Genomic DNA, 19,826 nt, shown 5'->3' with positions numbered 1-19,826 from the left:
GAACAGATACATTTTTAGGGGAAACTCCTTAACATACTTTTAAAAAAGTACATGAAATAATAAGAAACACCAATAAGAAATCATCACAACAAACACCCGAGAAGAAATCAAAACAAACAAAAGCGATTGTAGAAACTGCTTTTCAAGGGTTCACATCAAATTTCGACGTTGTTCATTTTTTAAAATCAGAATTCAATGTCTTGTAGGATTATTTCATTCTGATTGCTTGTTGGTTGATCCAGCATTGAATTAGAAACAAAGCTGTCTTTATGATATAAGGTTGTGAGAATGTAACCTTCCACCTTGTCATGAAAACCTCTGTAGATGTATTCATCCGTGGAGATTTTCAAACTTTGGCTGGATTGTTAATGTACAATACCATATCTGTAAACATATAACCTGATATTACACATAGAATAGGAATGTAATAATAATAACAATAAAAAATAAAAAACAACAACAGCATCAACAACAACAATAATACAAATATTAATAATAGCAATAATAATAATAATAATAATAATTATTATTATTATAATAAGTAGTCATCCTAAGACATAAGTAAACATCACCACAAATACACACGTAGTACACTATTGTGGCTAATTAACAAACAAATTGTTATTTTGTAATCCATCTTCAGATTTAAGAAGCTTTGATAATAAACGTTGATAGGGTTTAATCTTTGCATTGTGATTCATCCTTCAGTCTGTCCTTTCTGGTGAGGTGTACAACACCATGGGGTGCTAATTCCTGCCTCTGGTGGGATGAGAACCAAAGACTGGAGCCAATAGAACGGTTATCCATCTGTAACAGACACGACTCATTCAAATCACTTCTCTTCCCCTGGGTAGAAGTTCCAGCAGGGGAGGGATTTGCTTTCACACAGGTCGGTGGATATTGAGTGCTTTCAGTCCATTCAGAGTATGTGGTCTATTCAAGATGTCTGTTGTTAAAAGCTTGACGTTACAATGTGTTCTATTCGTGACCTTTGTATCATGGAGACAGTGAATGCCAGTGTGTCCTGGGTGGTATGGTGCAATTATAAGATCTCCCAGCATGCCCCAGTATAGGATTAAACCACATGGTCAGATATCCGTGAGACATTGTCCATGTTGTTGACTTGAGTGGACAAGGATTTACGGCTGTCCGTGTTTATTCTTCTCCTTATGCCCTCTGTTTGGTTCTGACATCGTCCAAAAGAGCGACAGGAAAATGCTGCTTTGAATTCCGCTCGAAACTTCCCTGTGGAAAAAAGCGAAACTTTGTTAAACACATAACATTTTAGCAATTTAGCAGAAGCTGTTATCCAGAGCGACTTACAGGAGCAATTAGGGTTAAGGGCCTTGCTCTAGGGCACATAGACAGATTTCATTTTTTTAACCACCAACCTTTCGGTTACTGGCCCAACACTTTTAACCGCTAATCAAACCTCATGGCCCAACACTCTTAACCGCTAATCAAACCTCATGGCCCAACACTCTTAACCGCTAATCAAACCTCATGGCCCAACACTCTTAACCGCTAATCAAACCTCATGGCCCAACACTCTTAACCGCTAATCAAACCTCATGGCCCAACACTCTTAACCGCTAATCAAACCTCATGGCCAAACACTCTTAACCGCTAATCAAACCTCATGGCCCAACACTCAACCGCTAATCAAACCTCATGGCCCAACACTCAACCGCTAATCAAACCTCATGGCCCAACACTCTTAACCGCTAATCAAACCTCATGGCCCAACACTCTTAACCGCTAATCAAACCTCATATGAAAGGGGTATTCTGTTAAAATGCTACCACTTAAGTATTACATTTCTTTACCATTAAAATTGATTGAACAAGTTACCCCGGGACATCAAATCCCTCTTCCAAAGCTCCTCTCTTGGTGTGTTGTGATATACTATACTGTCCAGCAGATGGGGCAATAAAATCATGAACAAAGCATTTTGAGACAAACTCACCACTTAAAAAGTTATAGATGATTGGATTTGCAGCACTGTTGGCATATATCAGCCAATGTGAGAACGTGAACCAGGCGTATACAGTCTCTCTGCTGTTTGTGTACTTAAACGTCCCAAACACTCTGCAATGACAAGGTAACATCAGTGAGACCTCATCTGTAATGACACCAAGTGTGTTGAAACTGTAAATGGAGCTATAGCTTATTGACAGGTGTTTGCAGGGGGTGGGGGAGTATTAAAGAGATAGTTTAGCCTAATTTCTATTTTACCTCATTCTATGAAGAAATGGCAAGTGATATATTGTCGCTGTCTGATGAAAACCTCGTAACTAAATGTTTTGCCAATTTTCATAATTATTTTACATTTATTGAAAGCAGTAACTCCCCTCAATGTACTCTGAACATTTCATGACTCTATGACCAAGAAAATATATTCAAAATAGCTTCTGAAGTTTCATAATTGTATATTAATGGGAAATTACGGTCATTCTTTCAAATTCCAGAAAAGCTTCTGTTTTGGATAAAATAGGTTTTCATCAGACAGCAACGATATGCACCCTGAGAGACAGACATCACAAATATGTTTGCTTACCGCATTGATATAGATCAGAACATATGTGATCTCGGTATGCTAAATTAATGCTTACAGATTACTACATTTTCAGAATGTGATCACCTTTTTCTGTAAACACAATGTTTACCAGGGACTACTGTGAATGCCAACCATTATTTGAGTCAAATGACTCATTTCCAAATCGAAACTTCTGACTCATTGAAACATCTCTATGTTGAATCCTAGAGTTTAATGGCTATTGATCCTGAAGACAGAGAGACAGAGCAGCAAAGAGGCTGCTACCTTTTCATGATGTTGAGTACGCTGATGGGCAGGTAGCAGAGGGCAAAGACAAAGAGGACCACCATCAGCATGCGGGCTGTCTTCCTGCGGGCCCGGACCTGTTTGATCTCAGCGGACACTGTGCTGGTCCGGACCCTGGCTGACTCCCCAGGACCTGGAGAATAAGTGGAACCCTGGAGGGGCGTCCGCTTCCCCTGTAGCACAGATGACGTCCCAGGAATCTGTTTACAGAACCCACAACCCACAGCCGATCACACTGTGGTCTTTGAACAGCTTTTGCTTGACAAGCTCATTAAAACTCAAAACATTCAAAAAGCTCAATGGAATGGATCTGAATAGTGGAGTGCATAATCTGAGAGTGCATTGTCAAATAATTGCAAGGATAATGGACACTGATAAATTGGTGACTGCATGATCTAGAAATAAATGTGGAGAATCAACAAGCAGCCAGATTGCTAAGAAACAGTGCAAATGTTGTCTGTTATTGTTCACAAACATGAATTTACATAGATACCTGTTGACACCACAGTTTATGACATATCTGGATGTATGCCAGAACCATCAGACAGAGGGGAGCGAAGTATGTGACGATGAAGAAACAGGTGTGATACACCTTGGGGTAGACATCAGCTGTTGAGAGAATGAAATGTGACTTAGCTAAATTATTGTGACATAGATGTAAATTAGAGGCGCTACCAGAAAAACCACATGATTTCACATGTGGAAAACTACATGATTTCACGTGAAATGTTACATGTTACATCATGTGAAAAAATGTTTTTGTAACCCTTCACATTGTTTCACAGGTTTTCACATGTGTAGTTTCATGTTATCACGTGTTGCTTTAAATGTTGTCACATTATCTTCACGTAAGATCACAGATCACATGAAAACATGTGTTTTTGGAATACTTCACTTGATCACATGTGAGATTATGTACTTTTTTTATAAGGGTACTGTAGGAATTGTGGAGGTAATTGGTCAAATCCAAAGGGGAAACAAACATGTCTACATGTATATATATATATTTATCAGTAACATGCATGAGCTTGTAGTTACTGTGAAGGAATTTAAATTGAGTGGCAAGACAGAACTCTCCATCGAAAAGAGACATTTTTTTAAAGGGAATCATCAGATTGTGCTGAATTATGGTTCCTATCACAGAAAGGTTCAGCGGAACAAATAAAACACTCTACACTTTAAGAAATAGCAATTGAATAAGTAGGCAAGTTTCCATTGACCCAGGTTTATTCAACAAACTCTATGTCACAAAAGAAATCATTGCGACATGTGTAATGTAAAAGGCAGTTAAAGGAGAAATGTTCTAAACATTTACTATGTTTATATCTATTCAACAGGGGCGGATTATTCTTTTGTCAAACTTTCTTTATTGTGACAAACGATTATGGAAACGGTATTTTTCAAATAAATAATGATTGCCAAATGTTTTTGATGGTACGTTGGGCATGTGATGTCATTACATTACTATAAAGCTCCACTCCACATTGAGCCTAACTCTAAATGCCTAGTGCTTGCTAAATCCATTTGTTCAACTATGAAAATAATGTTTTTTTTGCAGGACAAGTATTGTCCTGTCTATCAAGAATGAATGAATTGCTTAACTTTGCTTTTCTGGTTGGCTGGATGCAAGTTCCAAGATCCAATTATTTCAGGTCTACAGGACTACAAGTTTCACCATGGCACGGTTGGGCGATACACTGGCACATGAGAATTATTAGAATATTGCAAATATTACAAAATTCTTGCATTCTATCCATGAAACAGATAGGTGGGAGCGGGGATACCAATTTACTAATGCACTCTGCCCTACATGGAAAGAGTTTGACATCCCTGATTTAGACAAACTGCTGAGCAAAAATTGCATCCTGGCAATGTAACTGTCCCCATACAACTTAAATGATAACTTTTGCATTTTAGAGATGTGAGTCTTGAGTAATACTGCGTTCACATGCTAGTGAGAACTCAAAAAACATAGAAATGTCCGACTTGCTAACGGGCTGAAGTTATATACGTGATGTGTTCAACAAGTTAGAAAGTCTAACATTTCCGAGTTCTGAATAGCATGCGAACGTCTGCATAAGTCTGAGATGCAGGTACTGTACATATACTACATGTGGACACCATCTCATTTCAATATCATGGACGGTAATATGGAGTTGGTCCCCCCTTTCAGATATAGCCTCCACTCTTCTGGGAAGACTTTCCACTAGATGTTGGATCATTGCTACGGGGACTTGCTTCCATTCAGCCCTTGCTTTGTGCATGGGGGTATTATCATGCTGAAAAAAGAAAGTGCCTTCCCCAAACTGTTGCCTTAAAGTTCGAAGCACGGAATTATCTAGAATGTCGTTGTATGCTGTAGCGTTAAAATTTCCCTTAACTGGAACTAAGGGACCTAGCCCGAACCATGAAAAACAGCCTCAAACCATTATTCCTCCTCCACCAAACATTACAGTTTGCACTATGCAATGGGGCAGGTAGTGTTCTCCTGGCATCCGCCAAACCCAGATTCATCCATCAAACTGCCATGATTAATCACTTCAGAGAACACGTTTCCACTGCTCCAGAGTCCAATGGTGGTGAGCTTTACACCACTCCAGCCGACGCTTGGCATTGCGCATGGTGATCTTAGGCTTGTGTGTGGCTGCTCCGCCTTGGAAACCCATTTCTTGATGCTCCTGACGAACAGTTATTGTGCTGACGTTGCTTCAAGAAGCAGTTTGGAACTCGGTAGTGAGTGTTGCACAGACTATTTTTACACACTACGCGCTTCAGCATTCGACAGTCCATTCTGTGAGCTTGTGTGGCCTACCACTTCGCAGCTGAGCCGTTGTTGCTCCTATATGTTTTCACTTCACAATAACAACCCTTCAGTTGACCAGGGCAGCTCTAGCGGGGGAGAAATTTGACCAACTGACTCATTGGAAAGGTGGCATCCTATGACTGTGCCACGTTGAAAGTCACTGAGCTCTTCAGTAAGGTCAATCTCCTGCCAATGTATGTCTATGGAGATTGTATGGCTGCATGCTCGATTCTATACACCTTTCGTCAATGGATGTGGTTGAAATAGCAGAATCCACTAAGAATTTTGCCATGTAGGATCTTAATTTGAGCCAGTTTGCTACAGCACGAAAATATTCCTGCAGCCACAGGAAATGTAAACTATTATATGGATTTTATACAATGGCATTGTTGGATACTCATTTTTGATTGGCTTGAAGAGCATTCAGAGCACACATTATTTCCATGTAAAGCCTAGAATATCCGCATGGTAGAATTTAATGGCAATAGTTCCTTCTTACATGTTTTATGTTTGACCTGCTTTTGAAAGCAAAAGTCGGATTGAAACCATTATTGACATCGGTGAATTTCATTTTCATAACAGCAAGCTAAGACTGATGGTTTAGTCAGCTAAATTAGCACATCTATTTGTTTGGTTACCACGGCAACTACTGTAGCTATCTAGTAAACTTCAGTGGATGTTGAACACATTTCTTATGGCAAATGAAAACATTTCTAGTGGCAAATGTGTTAAATTATAGCCATGGTATACTGTAAAAGGGACAATCAACCGGGCCTCTATGCGTTCTTTGGAAAAGAATGCCTTCCACGTCGTCCATTATTTTCCATAGAACGAACATGCCGCTCCCTGATTATCCCTTACATAATGCATGGATATTTTTAAACTTCAAATAACACTACAAGTTTTAAATGTCCTGCATCAAATTAAGATCCTACAGCAAATTAAGATCTGTAGATATCGACCTTAAATGTTGAGAGTTTGCATGAGGACACCCCAGTCATAGACTGTTCTCTCTACTACCCCATGGCAAGCGGTACCGGATGCTTCTCAACAGTTTTTACCCCCAAGCCGTAAGACTCCCGGACTATTTGCATTGTGTGCCCCCCCCCCCCCAACCCCTCTTTTACGCTGCTGCTAGTCTCTGTTTATCCTACATGCATAGTCACTTTAACTATACATTCATGTACATACTACATCAATTGGCCCGACCAACCAGTGCTCCCGCACATTGGCTAACCGGGCTATCTGCATTGTGTCCCACCACCCGCCAACCTCTCTTTTTACGCTACTGCTACTCTCTGTTCATCATACTGTATATGCATAGTCACTTTAACGATACCTACATGTACATACTACCGCAATCAGCCTGACTAACAGGTGTCTGTATATAGCCTTGCTACTATTTTTTAAAATGTCTTTCTACTGTTGTTTTATTTCTTTATTTGCCTACACACACACACCTTTTTTTGGCACCATTGGTTAGAGCCTGTAAGTAAGCATTTCACTGTAAGGTCTACACCTGTTGTATTCGGCGCACGTGACAAATAAACTTGGATTTGATTTGACATTCCTGCAAAGGTTTTCCACCCAAAAACGAATTTGAGAGATGGAGAACTTTGATCTCGCTCATTTAATCGATAGCCTTGTCACATTCATTTATTTTCTATCCAAACAATTGTGCTGCCAATAGTTGTATGGTTTTCTGTGAGAGAGTATTGGTCTGTAGCAAATCAAGAGGCATCCAAGCCTATTTTATCGGAGAACCTGTCATCCCTCAATGCATTCCAAGTATTTTTCAACAGTCTGACCCTGAAGCATTCAGTAGGACAGATAAATGGGAGGCTGTTGATGGGAGGACAGCTCATAATAATGAATGGAATGGAAAACCAGGTCTTTGATGTGTTCGATATTTTTACATTTATTCCATTCCAGCCATTACTATGAGCCTGTCCTCCCCATTTAAAGTGTTACCATCCACCACTGCCTTAAACATACAGTCTGGTTCGATAGTAGTTTTTCCTATGAAAGGAAGACAGTGACTTGTTTTCAATATGGTGTCAACATGGATGTTACATTTGTATAACTCATTGAGTAAGTATTCAAAAGGTACCCGCCCATGTAGAAAACATGTAGGAGGCTGGGATAGAACACTCAACCATGTAGAAAGAACTTGCAAGAAGCCCAAATAGAAAACATATTGTTGCTATGTAATTACATGCTTGACAGTAGATGACGGTACAGTATGAAGCTGAAACCTATGCTTTCTGTTTGCACATTAGATTTGCACCTTTTTGTGTTCACGGTCAATTATGTAATTAAACACCAATAGTATTTTATCTCTGCCTCCTGCAGGTTTTTGTCTGCATGGTTTGAGTGTGAGTACCTTCTCAATTCTACTTAGTTATTCCCTAGTTATCCCCACACTTAGTATATGATTAGAATACTATACAGCAGCGGATTAATGACATTTGGATACTGGTCTCACACAGCTTCAGAATCCCTTCAAGGAAAACCCCACCACCTTTTGGTATTTGTTTCATTAGTCCATTATTGATTTAGTCCCAAAATGTTTTTCATGTCAGCAATCAAGTTTTCAAGATACAGTATATAACTTTCAAAATTCAGAAAAAGCTGGTATGATGCATTTTGCATCGTATGATGCTGCGCTCTTCTGTATTTTGAAAGTTATATATCTTGAGAACTTGATTGCTGACATGAAAAACATTTTGGGACGACATGAACATTGGATTAATTAAACATGTCACGGTTTTCTATATGCGAAGGAGAGTCAGACCAAAATACGGCGTTGCTATTGCGATCCATGTTTAATGAAGACAAAGTGAACACGAATCAAATACAAAAACAATAAACGTAATACGAAAACCGAAACAGCCTAACACTGGTGCTAAGTAACACACGACAGAAAATGGACATAAGGACAATCACCCACAAAACCCAACACCAAACAGGCTACCTAAGTATGGTTCCCAATCAGAGACAATGACTAACACCTGCCTCTGATTGAGAACCATATCAGGCCAAACACAGAAACAGACAAACTAGACACACAACATAGAATGCCCACTCAGATCACACCCTGACCAAACAAAACATAGAAACATACAAAGCAAACTATGGTCAGGGTGTGACAAAACAAATACCAATAGATAGTATTTCGGTGGAATTGTCCTTTAAGAGTGATGTCAACACAGCAGACACTACAGTATATAACATTACAGATGTTTTTTTCTAGTGCTCCTATGAAATATTGATTCCATAAGAATAGAAAGAGCACATTTGTGTAGCTGGTGTAGTGTAACACAAATTATAAACTGGGTGGTTCGAGCCCTGAATGCTGATTGGCTGAAATCCATGGTATATCAGACCGTATACCTGGGGTATGACAAAAAAAATATTATCATTGTTCTAATTACGTTGGTAACCAGTTTATAACAGCAATAAGGCACCTTGGGGGTTTGTGGTATATGGACAATATACCACGGCTAAGGGTTGTATCCAGGCACTCCGCGTTGCGTCATACGAAAGAACAGCCCTTAGCCGTAGTATATTGTCCATATACCACACCCCCTCCAAACGTTTTGCTTAATTATTCCCCATCTGACAACAGCTCCGGGGGGGTTTAGTCACAAGAACTGAAATATGCCTGTCGCCTTTGGTCCAGACCTTGGTTCAAACAGTGACTGTTTACTCGAGGCTGTCTGGAATACTAAATGGCTTAATACTTAATACTTTTGGGACTACTCCAGTGGAGTACTCAATTGTTTGAGGCATTCTCAATCAAGCTCAATCCAGCAGAGTTAGAGTATTAGAAATTGGTCTGGTTTGGGGTATCAGTGCCTTGGCGAGTTCCTGTGGCATTGGGAGGAGGGATTTTGTGGATGCCCGCCTACCTCCCCAGCGCTCTTCACACACGGTGAAAAGGCTGGTTTTGTTGGTGAGCTCAGGTAGCAGGCTGCTGCACTCCATCACGATGGCCTGGGGGATCATGATGACACAGGAAACCCCCCAGATGAGGAGGATACTCTTGCGGGCACGCCTGGCCGTGCTTTTGAACATCAGCGGGTGGCAGATTGCGTACCAGCGGTCGAGAGCAATGCAGCTCAGAGTCAAGACTGACACAGATACGGAGATTGTCTGGGAGATTGAAAAAGAGGATGTGCACTTAATTAAAGCACAAAGTGAAGCTGTACACAAAGTACTACACTTAATATATACCTGCTGAGAGAAAATCTGTGATTTCCCTTGGGCAAACAAAATAATACTTTCTCTTCATTATTGTGAAGAAGAGAAGAAGAAAATGACTGTTCTGTTTATCTATTTTCGAATTTAAAAGACTTCTCAATATGAATATGAAAAAGGATGGACAGGGAAAACGTGTCACTGCCAGCAGAAAAACATTGATGGACAGGGAAAATTGGCTGATCTAGACGTTGACAGGGGCAACCGTTTTCTCCCAGGACGATTACACCCAACCTCCCTCAAAGGCATCAACTATTTATATGGACTAATTAGAATTGGTATGATGTGAAGCAGAATGGTAAGATAACCCTTAGAGACCACAATGTTGATCTGCCATTCGTTCGGGGGAGTATTCTTTTAGGGCCACCCACTGGGGGACGTCTGACTGCTGACATTTTCACATGATTCTGTAGAATGTAGAAAGGACTTGCACTTGGTTTGAAAATGACGGCCGGCACTCTGTTCAGAGGTGCTAAGTACTGTCAGCCTTTGTTAGAAGCACAGAGATAATTGACTGTCGGGTATTAGAATTATATATTATATATACATGTATAGTACATATGATTAAGTCTGACTAACTACCATAGCCAAAGGATGATTACAATATAAACATTTATGTGATGAATCTGAGTTTACACAATACAGACAACAAAAAAAAATCGGCATTACTGTTGATATGGCGAAATACTGTCAAATTATGGGGGCCCTATTCTATATTCAACAAGTCTATACTCCCTTAACAGTCAACATTCTCATCATTTTTATTTTATTTTACTAGGTACGTCATGTAAGAACAAATTCTTATTTACAATGAAAATAAAATAACCGTCACAACCGTTTTTGTTTTTGTGGAGCGAACAGCTAACTAGACGTGACGACCGGCCATTCGTGCGGTTGAGTTTGTTTCTACGGTAGTGATGCAATACTTTCCATAGTAATTTAGAATGTTCATTCAAATGATGTTAACTGATGTGGCACATGCAATCAAATTAAATTCTTTGTAATGTCAGTTGAGTTGAATCAACAAATCACAGCGTTCGTCACTAGTTATCACAGCCACAAAGTCATAAACCCTGCCTATTTCTTCAATTTATCTTCGTAAAATGTATGCTGCATTTTAGCAGATGCACTTATCCAGAGCAACCTACAGTAGTGAGTGCATACATTTTTGTACTGCTTCCCCATGGGAATTAAACCTACAACCCTGAGTATGGAAGCGCAATGCTCTACCAACTGAGCCAGCCACACAAAACCTAACCGTCTGCCTATCCCTAACCTTAAATTAAGACCAACCCAACGGCCAACAGTCCACCCATTATGCCATCGTTGACTTGAATGGGGACGGCCGTTATATTCATTCTATTTCTATGGCAGCACATGCAGACAAGAGCGGAGGAGAGGAGAAAATGTGCATTTAAAAAAATGAAATGTGTTTTGGTTGTTATGTTTTTAGCTATTCAAACGGTTATGAAGTGACTCCGGTCATTCGGATGACGAACAACCGTCATCCGAAATTCCATGGCCCTCACAGGCCATCACATCACAGCGATGTGAATCTACCAGCCATTTTCTGTTATCCTTGTTTCCTCTGTCGGTTTAGAGTGGCGGGATTTATGATTATATTAACCATAACACTTCCAAGAGATAATTTGGCAACTTCATATTAATAAAAAGAAAGACATCACAAATCTGGAAATGATATGGGGCTTGTGTATTCTTTAAAGTCATTTTAGATTGTGCCATATAGCTGGATCTGCAAAACAAACAGCCTGGGCCTTTTACATTTCAGACTAACTTATCCAGAGCGACTTACAGAAGTAGTAAGTGCATACAGCTTAATGGTTCTTTCATACTGGTCCCCTGCAGGAATCAAACCCAAAACCCTGGCACTGCGAGCACTATGCTCTACCAAATGAGCTACACAGGACTGTTCTTGACATAAGACTACATTTAATGGTTTAAAACAGCTGACACACTTTGATCTTAGAGTGTTATGTTATTTTCATATCTGCAGCCATCACTCAAAAATATCAATTAGAGCCTGTAGACAGTAGAGGAGCTGTGAGAATTACAATTGAGGCCATCTGTTTGACGATGGGGGACATTTTCAGCTCTCTCATTAACATCCTATAGCCAATGGACACATCAAATTGGCCCTACAGCTGCTACAGCTATTCCAATTTACCTCAGACATGCTTCACACAGCCATTAGGAGAAGCAGGATGTCCACACAGTGTTGTAGTAAATATTGGAGTAACTAATGAAATGTCAACGAAGTTTGTGCAGCAGTTACAGACAACCTTCCTTGGGAAAGCACTTTTGACACACTGCAAGTAGGCCAGGGGAGAAAACCAGTTTAATATTCTGCTTCTTCAGCTAATCAGGTAAAGCTTTTATAAATGGTTTTAATGGATCTCTTGATGGGGTGAGGTAGACCACCAGCTGCCTCTCCTCTGTTGGTAATTGTAGTCCTCTCAGCACTGTCTTTCAGGCAGACATGAATGATAACACAGTAATTCAGTCCAGGACCTTACTGATAGGGCTCCAGGCGTTTGTCTGTGGGTTTTGGATACAGTCCAGTGTTAAGGAAATCCAAAGATCAGCTAACCTGATAAACTCTTTCTCAATCTCCTGACCACCTATTATATTTTTCAACAGGCAGCATTGCAAAAAAATGTAAGGGCGCTATCCACTGTATTTGTCCCCAGCATGAATGCAAAATAATATGAGTCAGACATGTATTGAGAGGCTGTCTTTAGATCATTTCAATGTTATTTCCTCAATGGTTAGGCAATCATGTGTTTTTTCAAAAGGCAAATTGATAAAGTATGCCCCCATTTAACATGAAAATAAACTGAGACTGAAGAAAGGTCATTGTTTAGACTTTAGAGCTTTTCATAAAGCTTTAAAAAAGGCTAACATTTTAGACAATATTCTCAAATACTTGGACTATCCAGAATCCAACATTCATTAATTTCTTCTCTGTATTCGGAACGGTGCAGTGCCAGAATGTGGACAGTCAGAGCCCAGTGCAGTGTATGGCTGGGAACATACCTCAGTCCAGGGATGGAATATGTCAATGTACTCATAATTCTACTGAAATGATGAGTGGTGAATTGAGAAGATTGGAAAACTGATCGTTTTTTAAATTAAATTGTATGCTAGGCTAGCTAATGCTATAGCAGCCAATTGGATTCCTTGAAAATGCATTGGGGTGAGTAGTTAACAGAAGTGTTGTGGAATCCAATGGGTTGCTTTCATGGTCATTGAAAGTAGGGGTGCTGAGGGTGCTGCAGTACCCCTGAAAAATCTATGCAAAACAAAATAATACTATTTGGTTTTTTTTAATTACAAACATTTATTCACAAAAGTAGTGCACTGGGCCTTAACTAGTCCTGTATTAGCAGAATTATATAAATTATTAAATCATATAATAATCTGACATACCCAAATCTAACTGCCTGTAGCTCAGGACCTGATGCAAGGATATGCATATTCTTGATACCATTTGAAAGGAAACACTTTCAGGTTTTTGGAAATGTGAAATGAATGTAGGAGAATATAACCCATTATATCTGGTAACAGATAACACATTTTTTTTGATCCATCATCTTTGAAATGCAAGAGAAAGGCCATAACACAATATTGCAGTTAGGCGCAATTTAGATTTTGGCCACTAGATGGCAGCAGTGTGTGTGCAAAGTTTCAGATTGATCCAGTGAAACATAGCTATACCAGCCAATATTTTGAATCAAGTCTGCCCAAATGTGCCGAATTGGTCAATTGATACATAACTAATTGGTCAAAGTGCATAACTATAGAGAAAATACAAAAATGATATGATAATACAACATACTCCCAGGAATGTCATACTTGACAGATCATTAGCTTATGACTTTCACATATCTAGATGGCCGGGCGGGGTGGGTGTGGAGCCAGAGACAGCAGGGGTTCAAAACTGTAGAACACAGTTCCAACATTTTAATATAAAAATGTATTTTATCAAACAAAACTATGCTACATTTTTATCTCTGAGACCCTCAGGATGACATATCAGAGCAAGACTACTGAACGTTAGCTCAACTATCCCGGTGTAGGGACACCTATCCCATAGAGTTTTTAATAAAATAATAGCAGTATTTCAATCTTAATGTATCATTTTGGGTAATGGGATAATTAGATGTACAGCACCTTATCTCGCGTCGGCTCCGCGGTGTCCTTATCATGGCAGCCTGCCATTCAGACCATACAGGGAAGATGTAATTACAGTGGCCGTAAGGTCTGAATCTTTAGGCTAATCCTCTGACACACAGGTTGGCTTGGGATTCTGCCCCATATGGCTGAGTGGAGGTTCCATCACACTGGATCAAAAGAGAATTATGATGTTGATCCATTGAAGGCTAAGCCCATGGCAGTTGAGCTGGGAAAGCAAAATACTTTCCCGTGGCACAAGGATCACCATGGGGTCCCTTCAAAGGTGTTTCAAAGAATACTGTTCAGTACCCTGGAGTTCCGTACCAACTATCAAGCTTGAAGTTGCAAGCGGTACGAGTACCGGAGCGCTAAGTCTGGGACCAGAATGCTCCTTGACAGCTTCTACCCAAAGCCAGAAGACTGCTGAGCAGTTCATCAGATGGCTACCCTGACTATTTGCATTGACCCCCTTTTGCATTGACATTCTTGCACTGGCTCTATGCACACTCACTTGACTTTACCCACACACTCTACACTGACACTCCAACACACACACACACACACACACACACACACACACACACACACACACACACACACACACACACACACACACACACACACACACACACACACAACATCATCAAATCACCTATGCTTAGTCTAATACAGTGACAACTAAAAGATACAAAAAAACAATTTAGTCCAATCAATTGAAGCTAAATATGATGTCGCTGTCCATGGTCTGATTTGTGTGTATGTGTGCGTTCCTGCAAGTAGAAAAAACATGTTGACTCACCCTACTTGCAGAGAAACGCCAATGCCATCCTTTTGTCTTTCATGTTGATTAAATGGTCTATGACTCTCTCATACAGTACACACTTTTATTTTTTGTTGTCCTACAGTACATACGCTCACACACACAAAACACACACACACATGCATATTGACGCCACACACTCACACATTGGCACACATTCACACTTTTCGACATACGCTGCTGCTACTCTGTTTATTAATGTATCCTGATTGCCTAGTCACTTTTGCCCGTACCTACCTACATATTACCTCAATAACCTCAACTACCTCGTAACCCTGCACATTGACTCGGTACTGGTACTCCTTGTATGTAGCCTCGTTATTGTTATTTTATTGTGTTACTATTTCCTATTTTTTGCTAATCTTTTCTTACTTTTTAACTCTGTGTTGTTGGTAAAGGGCTTGTAACTAAGCTTTTCACAGTAAAGTCTACACATTTTGCAGTTCTGTGTAACTCAATTAGTAGAGCATTGTGCTTACAACGCCAGGGTTGTGAGTTTGATTCCTGCAGTGGACCAGTACAAAAATGTATGCAGTCATCTGGATAAGAGCACCTTTTAAAATGTAAATGTATTTAGCACATGATTTGAATATAAAGTGAAAGTTGGGAAATGTGAAAACAAAAACATTGAGACATCGTCTTACCTGTAAGTAAGGCAGTATTTTACAAAGAGTGTTTCCAAAGAACCATGTTTCTGTAATGTCTACCACAAGACTTGCCGGGAGACAGGTGATGGTGACCAGGACATCAGCAAAGGAGAGATTCACAATGAAACAGTTGGTCACTGTGCGCATGTGATGGTTTTTCCACACTGCAAAACAAACTGACAACAAGACACAACCAAGGACTGCTGCTGTTAGGAATACAGGGAGACATCGACGACTTTAATTGGTTGAAATCAAATGCAATACAACACACAGCACACACCTGAATAACAGAACCTGAATAACACCTGGAGAGCAGCACCTGAATAACACCTGAATAACAACTATCAATTGCATAATCAATATGAAGGTATTACAAATGAACCTGTTATGTCACTTAAATGTCAGAATGGTGATTATGAAAAGGGAAGTCAAGCAACAACTATAATAGTGACTCATTTAATTTACAATAAGACTACATCTGTAACAAGACTGTCATAAACATTCACTGCAACATAATGTGGAAGGTCAAAATAAGGGATATGAATACAGTAAACATAGCCTATTCTCAGTATCCACAGGGTATGACATCGAGAGAGGTTTAAATTACTCGGGAGAGTTAAACATATTGAACAAGTTTCTCGTTTTCAAAGGTTCCCCAGCCTGCAGTGAACCATTCCATTCTCCAACGCTGCTCTTCAAAAAGCACAGACCGCTCCTCCTGCCTTAAATACACAATGTACCCTCACTACAGACACATGTATTATAATTGGCAAATAAACCAGTCTCATTCACAAACAGCTCATGAAGAATGAGTAAAATCGTGCCCTAAACTTTGGGTAAGGGCTGTTGAGCACTGCCTTTCAGTCCAATGTGCACGATTTTACTCATTCTTCATGAGCTGTTTGTGAAGGAGACTGGTTTATTTTCCAATTATAATACATGTGTTTCAGTCCAAAACAAAATGTCTTGCCCTATATTGTATTTAACTAGGCAAGTTAGATAAGAACAAATTCTTAACTACAATGACAGCCTACACCGGCCAAACCCAGACAAGACTGGGCCAATTGTGCACCACCCTATGGAATCCCAATCACATGTGATAGTCTGGATTCGAACCAGCATTGAGACGCAGTGCCTTAGACCGCTGCGCCAATCGGGAGCCCGATCAACACAAGCGAACAGCACTGCCATAGTAACAAGAGAAACTGCACACAGAGAAAATGAGACGGATTGTAAGCTACTTGAAAACATTGTCAATTTATGCCAGTATTGTCAGCACCGAAAACATTATTTAGAATCAATTAAGACTTTTAATTAAGACCATTAACAATACTTTAATTAGCAAATAGTTGCACAATAGCAGTTACTAAGCGCTAGATTCAATTGTATTCAAATATGCCATGTTTAAGCAGTATCTTAAGTGTCTTTATAAGATACTGCCCGAGAATCGTATTCTGAAAACTGGAAGCATCTACTCGTAAAGGGACTATGTTAATGCAGTAGACTTGATTTATTCCACAGGCATCTTATTCTGAACTAGAAGCATGGGCCTAATAAGGATGCTCCAAAAATATTTTATTAACAATTTATATTACGCACTCAACTATATTTGTCAAGTGTTATTAACAGCTGAAACAGAAAAGACCGTTTAAAGAGAATGCCTGGTACAGCACTTTGATTCCGGTGTATCACTTTACAGGTCGCATGGCTTATCATTTTCCCTGTCGAGTGTCGCATACACATCCAAACAAGACAGATGCCCATGCATGTCCGCGCTCGGGATAATGTCTTTATTTTGCGCTTCCCAAATACATTCGATTGTCAGTAACCTCTTGTTTAGAAGGTAGTCTACTGATACTGAATTAGTGAACACCAAATTCATATAATAATAATAATATATGTAATACATAGCCTACATTCGACTCACCAGTAGCCTAACTTCTATAAAACTACCATCATGTTCAATGAAGCCCAGATAACTTTGAGGACCTGATCTAATGCCATGCACTTTAAAATGAGGATGACATTTTAGAATGATACTGGCTCAATTAATCCAACCTGCGCAAAAACCTTTACCAAAACTTACCTAGTGTGTTTCCAATGAGAGAAACAAAAAAAACAATAATGTATCCTACAATAAGAACCCATTCATATTGCTTAGGATGCAAATATTCCCTCCAGATATACTTCACAAGTGCATCATCGTCATCGATGCTAGAGTATGGGTGTAATTCCGTGGTGCAAGGCTCATGCGAAGGGGGTGAACATTCTCCACAATTCGAATTCACTGTGATCCCCGACATCCTTCAATAGTTGGAAGTGTTTACGGTCTTTTTAGTGTCCATTCAGCGCGCCTGGAACGAGCAACAGACTACCAGATTTAACGTCTGCTAATAGAATGGCTATGCACCAGATCTGAATCGCTTTGGCATCGTCAACGTGACCATCTCTCCAAAGCAGGGATCATGCAAGGCAAGGAGCATGCAAGGCAAGAAACCAATCAGAAAAGTCCTTGTTGACAAAAAAAGAGGGGGATGGTTAATTCCACAAATATCAGAAGCCCTGTCATAAAACACAAATGTCAGAAGCCCTGTCATAAAACACAAATATCAGAAGCCCTGTCATAAAACACAAATGATTGCATGAGGAATCGAGGAGACCAGATTTGATAACTTCATCAAATAACATAATTTTTTAATAGAAAGATGTGATGTACAAATGTGTAACAATCAACTGAAAAACGTCTTAGCGGAGGGTCCTGATCGTTACCTTATTGAAGCAAAGTAAGACCAGAGTTGAAGTCAGATCTTTGTCTTGGGAAAAAGTTAGAAAAAGTCACCAGGAAGCAGAAGTGGACAATTAACCACTCTGACAGGGATGTCTATCACATTTGTTTATAAACCAATATAAATATAGTGCAGGGGTAGATCACCCTGTTCCCAAAGTACCACAGATAATGGAGGATTTTGTCCCAACTCGGCACCACACCAAACCAACTGAGCTAATTGATCAGTTCAGTGATCAACATTTTAAATTCAACACACCTGGTCTTTCATGTTGGTTAAAACAAAAACATGAATCCAGGAGTAGGGTTTGGGAAACCCTGATCTAGCTGTTCATTAATCACAAAAATTGTCTACAGCGGTTAATTGGGGTCACATACCCTAGCGGTTTGACATTGGTTTGGCACCTATCATTAAACTTGGCCAGAGCCTCATGCACTCCTCCATATTTACTGGCGGTGAGGGATTGGCACTCCCTCTTAAAAGCCTTTGAGCACAGCAATTCGATGCTGAGGTGCTCTCAAGGAAGAGCATCCTGAGCTTAAAACTGTATCTTCCTGTTTTTATACAGACAAGTACAGTTTGTGTGTGAGTTCAACCCAGTATCACAGATTATTGTGAAATAGACACAACTGCATTACGAAGAAAGAAAGAAAAATCATACACAAGAAAAGTGTACTTTTTCTTGTGCCTGTCACGAATTTCGAATAAGTAATTCATGTTTATTTCACAATAAGCTGTGATAGTTTTGGTGAGTTCTGGTGGGCCTTCGTGCTTCAGCAAACAAAAGAAAAGGAGGGGTGCTTGACAACAATGACAACTAGAAAAGGAAGTTTCAGTAGAAACTGTGTGCTTGATTAGCTGCCTGAAAGTAACCTTATTAATGGAAGTGGAAGAAGTTTACACAGTGACATAGTTAGGCCTATATCTTTCAGTAAGACCAATACCTTTAAATGCTTACAGTTTAAAATGTATAGCCTTTGCCTCATTTGATTTGCCGAGGGAAACCTATAATCTTCCCAGAAATAACTTTTGCAGATACAGATCAACTCAAATGTTATTGGTCACATAAACATGGTTAGCAGATGTCATTGCGAGAGTAGCCAAATGCTTGTGCTTCTAGTTCTGACAGTGCATTAATATCTAACAAGTAATCTAACAATTCCACAACAACTACCTAATTACACACAGATCTATGTAAATGGATGGAATAAGAATATATACATATAAAATATATTGATGAGCGATGACCGAGCGGCAGAGGCAAGATGCAATAGATGGCATAAAAATACAGTATATACAGTACATATAGGATGAGTAATGCAAGATATGTAAACATTATTAAAGTGGCATTATTAAAGTGGCTAGTGATCTAGGCCCACCTGGAAGAGAGACAGAGTGCCGCAGTAGAGAATCAGGGGAGATGCCGCCGACAGAGATGGTCGCCTCGCTTCGAGTTCTTAGGAAACTATGCAGT

At 39.7% G+C, this 19,826-nt stretch overlaps 1 protein-coding gene across 1 annotated transcript; it reads right to left on the bottom strand.

The window, feature by feature from the left end:
• Positions 1 to 536: 536 nt before the first annotated feature.
• On the bottom strand, positions 537 to 17,869 carry hcrtr2 (hypocretin (orexin) receptor 2). The gene is made up of 7 exons (XM_064952859.1): positions 17,653 to 17,869; positions 15,564 to 15,742; positions 9,557 to 9,800; positions 3,336 to 3,451; positions 2,822 to 3,042; positions 1,967 to 2,088; positions 537 to 1,245 (listed from the first exon to the last, which is right to left on the bottom strand). The coding sequence occupies exons 1-7, from the start codon at positions 17,867 to 17,869 to the stop codon at positions 1,076 to 1,078; spliced, it is 1,269 nt and encodes a 422-aa protein (XP_064808931.1). The 3' UTR covers positions 537 to 1,075.
• Positions 17,870 to 19,826: the final 1,957 nt, after the last annotated feature.

This window comes from Oncorhynchus masou, chromosome 31 (genome assembly GCF_036934945.1).
Source record: "Oncorhynchus masou masou isolate Uvic2021 chromosome 31, UVic_Omas_1.1, whole genome shotgun sequence".
Classification (NCBI taxonomy): domain Eukaryota; kingdom Metazoa; phylum Chordata; class Actinopteri; order Salmoniformes; family Salmonidae; genus Oncorhynchus; species Oncorhynchus masou.
Note: the sequence above shows the minus strand (reverse complement) of the source record. Positions and strands in the feature narration are given on the sequence as shown.

Excerpts from the sequence above, each read along its gene's own strand:
- hcrtr2 (XM_064952859.1), bottom strand. The coding sequence starts at position 17,869 with ATGTCGGGGATCACAGTGAATTCGAATTGTGGAGAATGTTCACCCCCT. Across the intron at positions 15,743-17,652 it reads TCTCATTGGAAACACACTAG|TTTGTTTTGCAGTGTGGAAA; the intron begins GTAAGTTTTGGT and ends TCTTGTTGTCAG. Across the intron at positions 3,043-3,335 it reads ATAAACTGTGGTGTCAACAG|ATTCCTGGGACGTCATCTGT; the intron begins GTATCTATGTAA and ends TTCTGTAAACAG.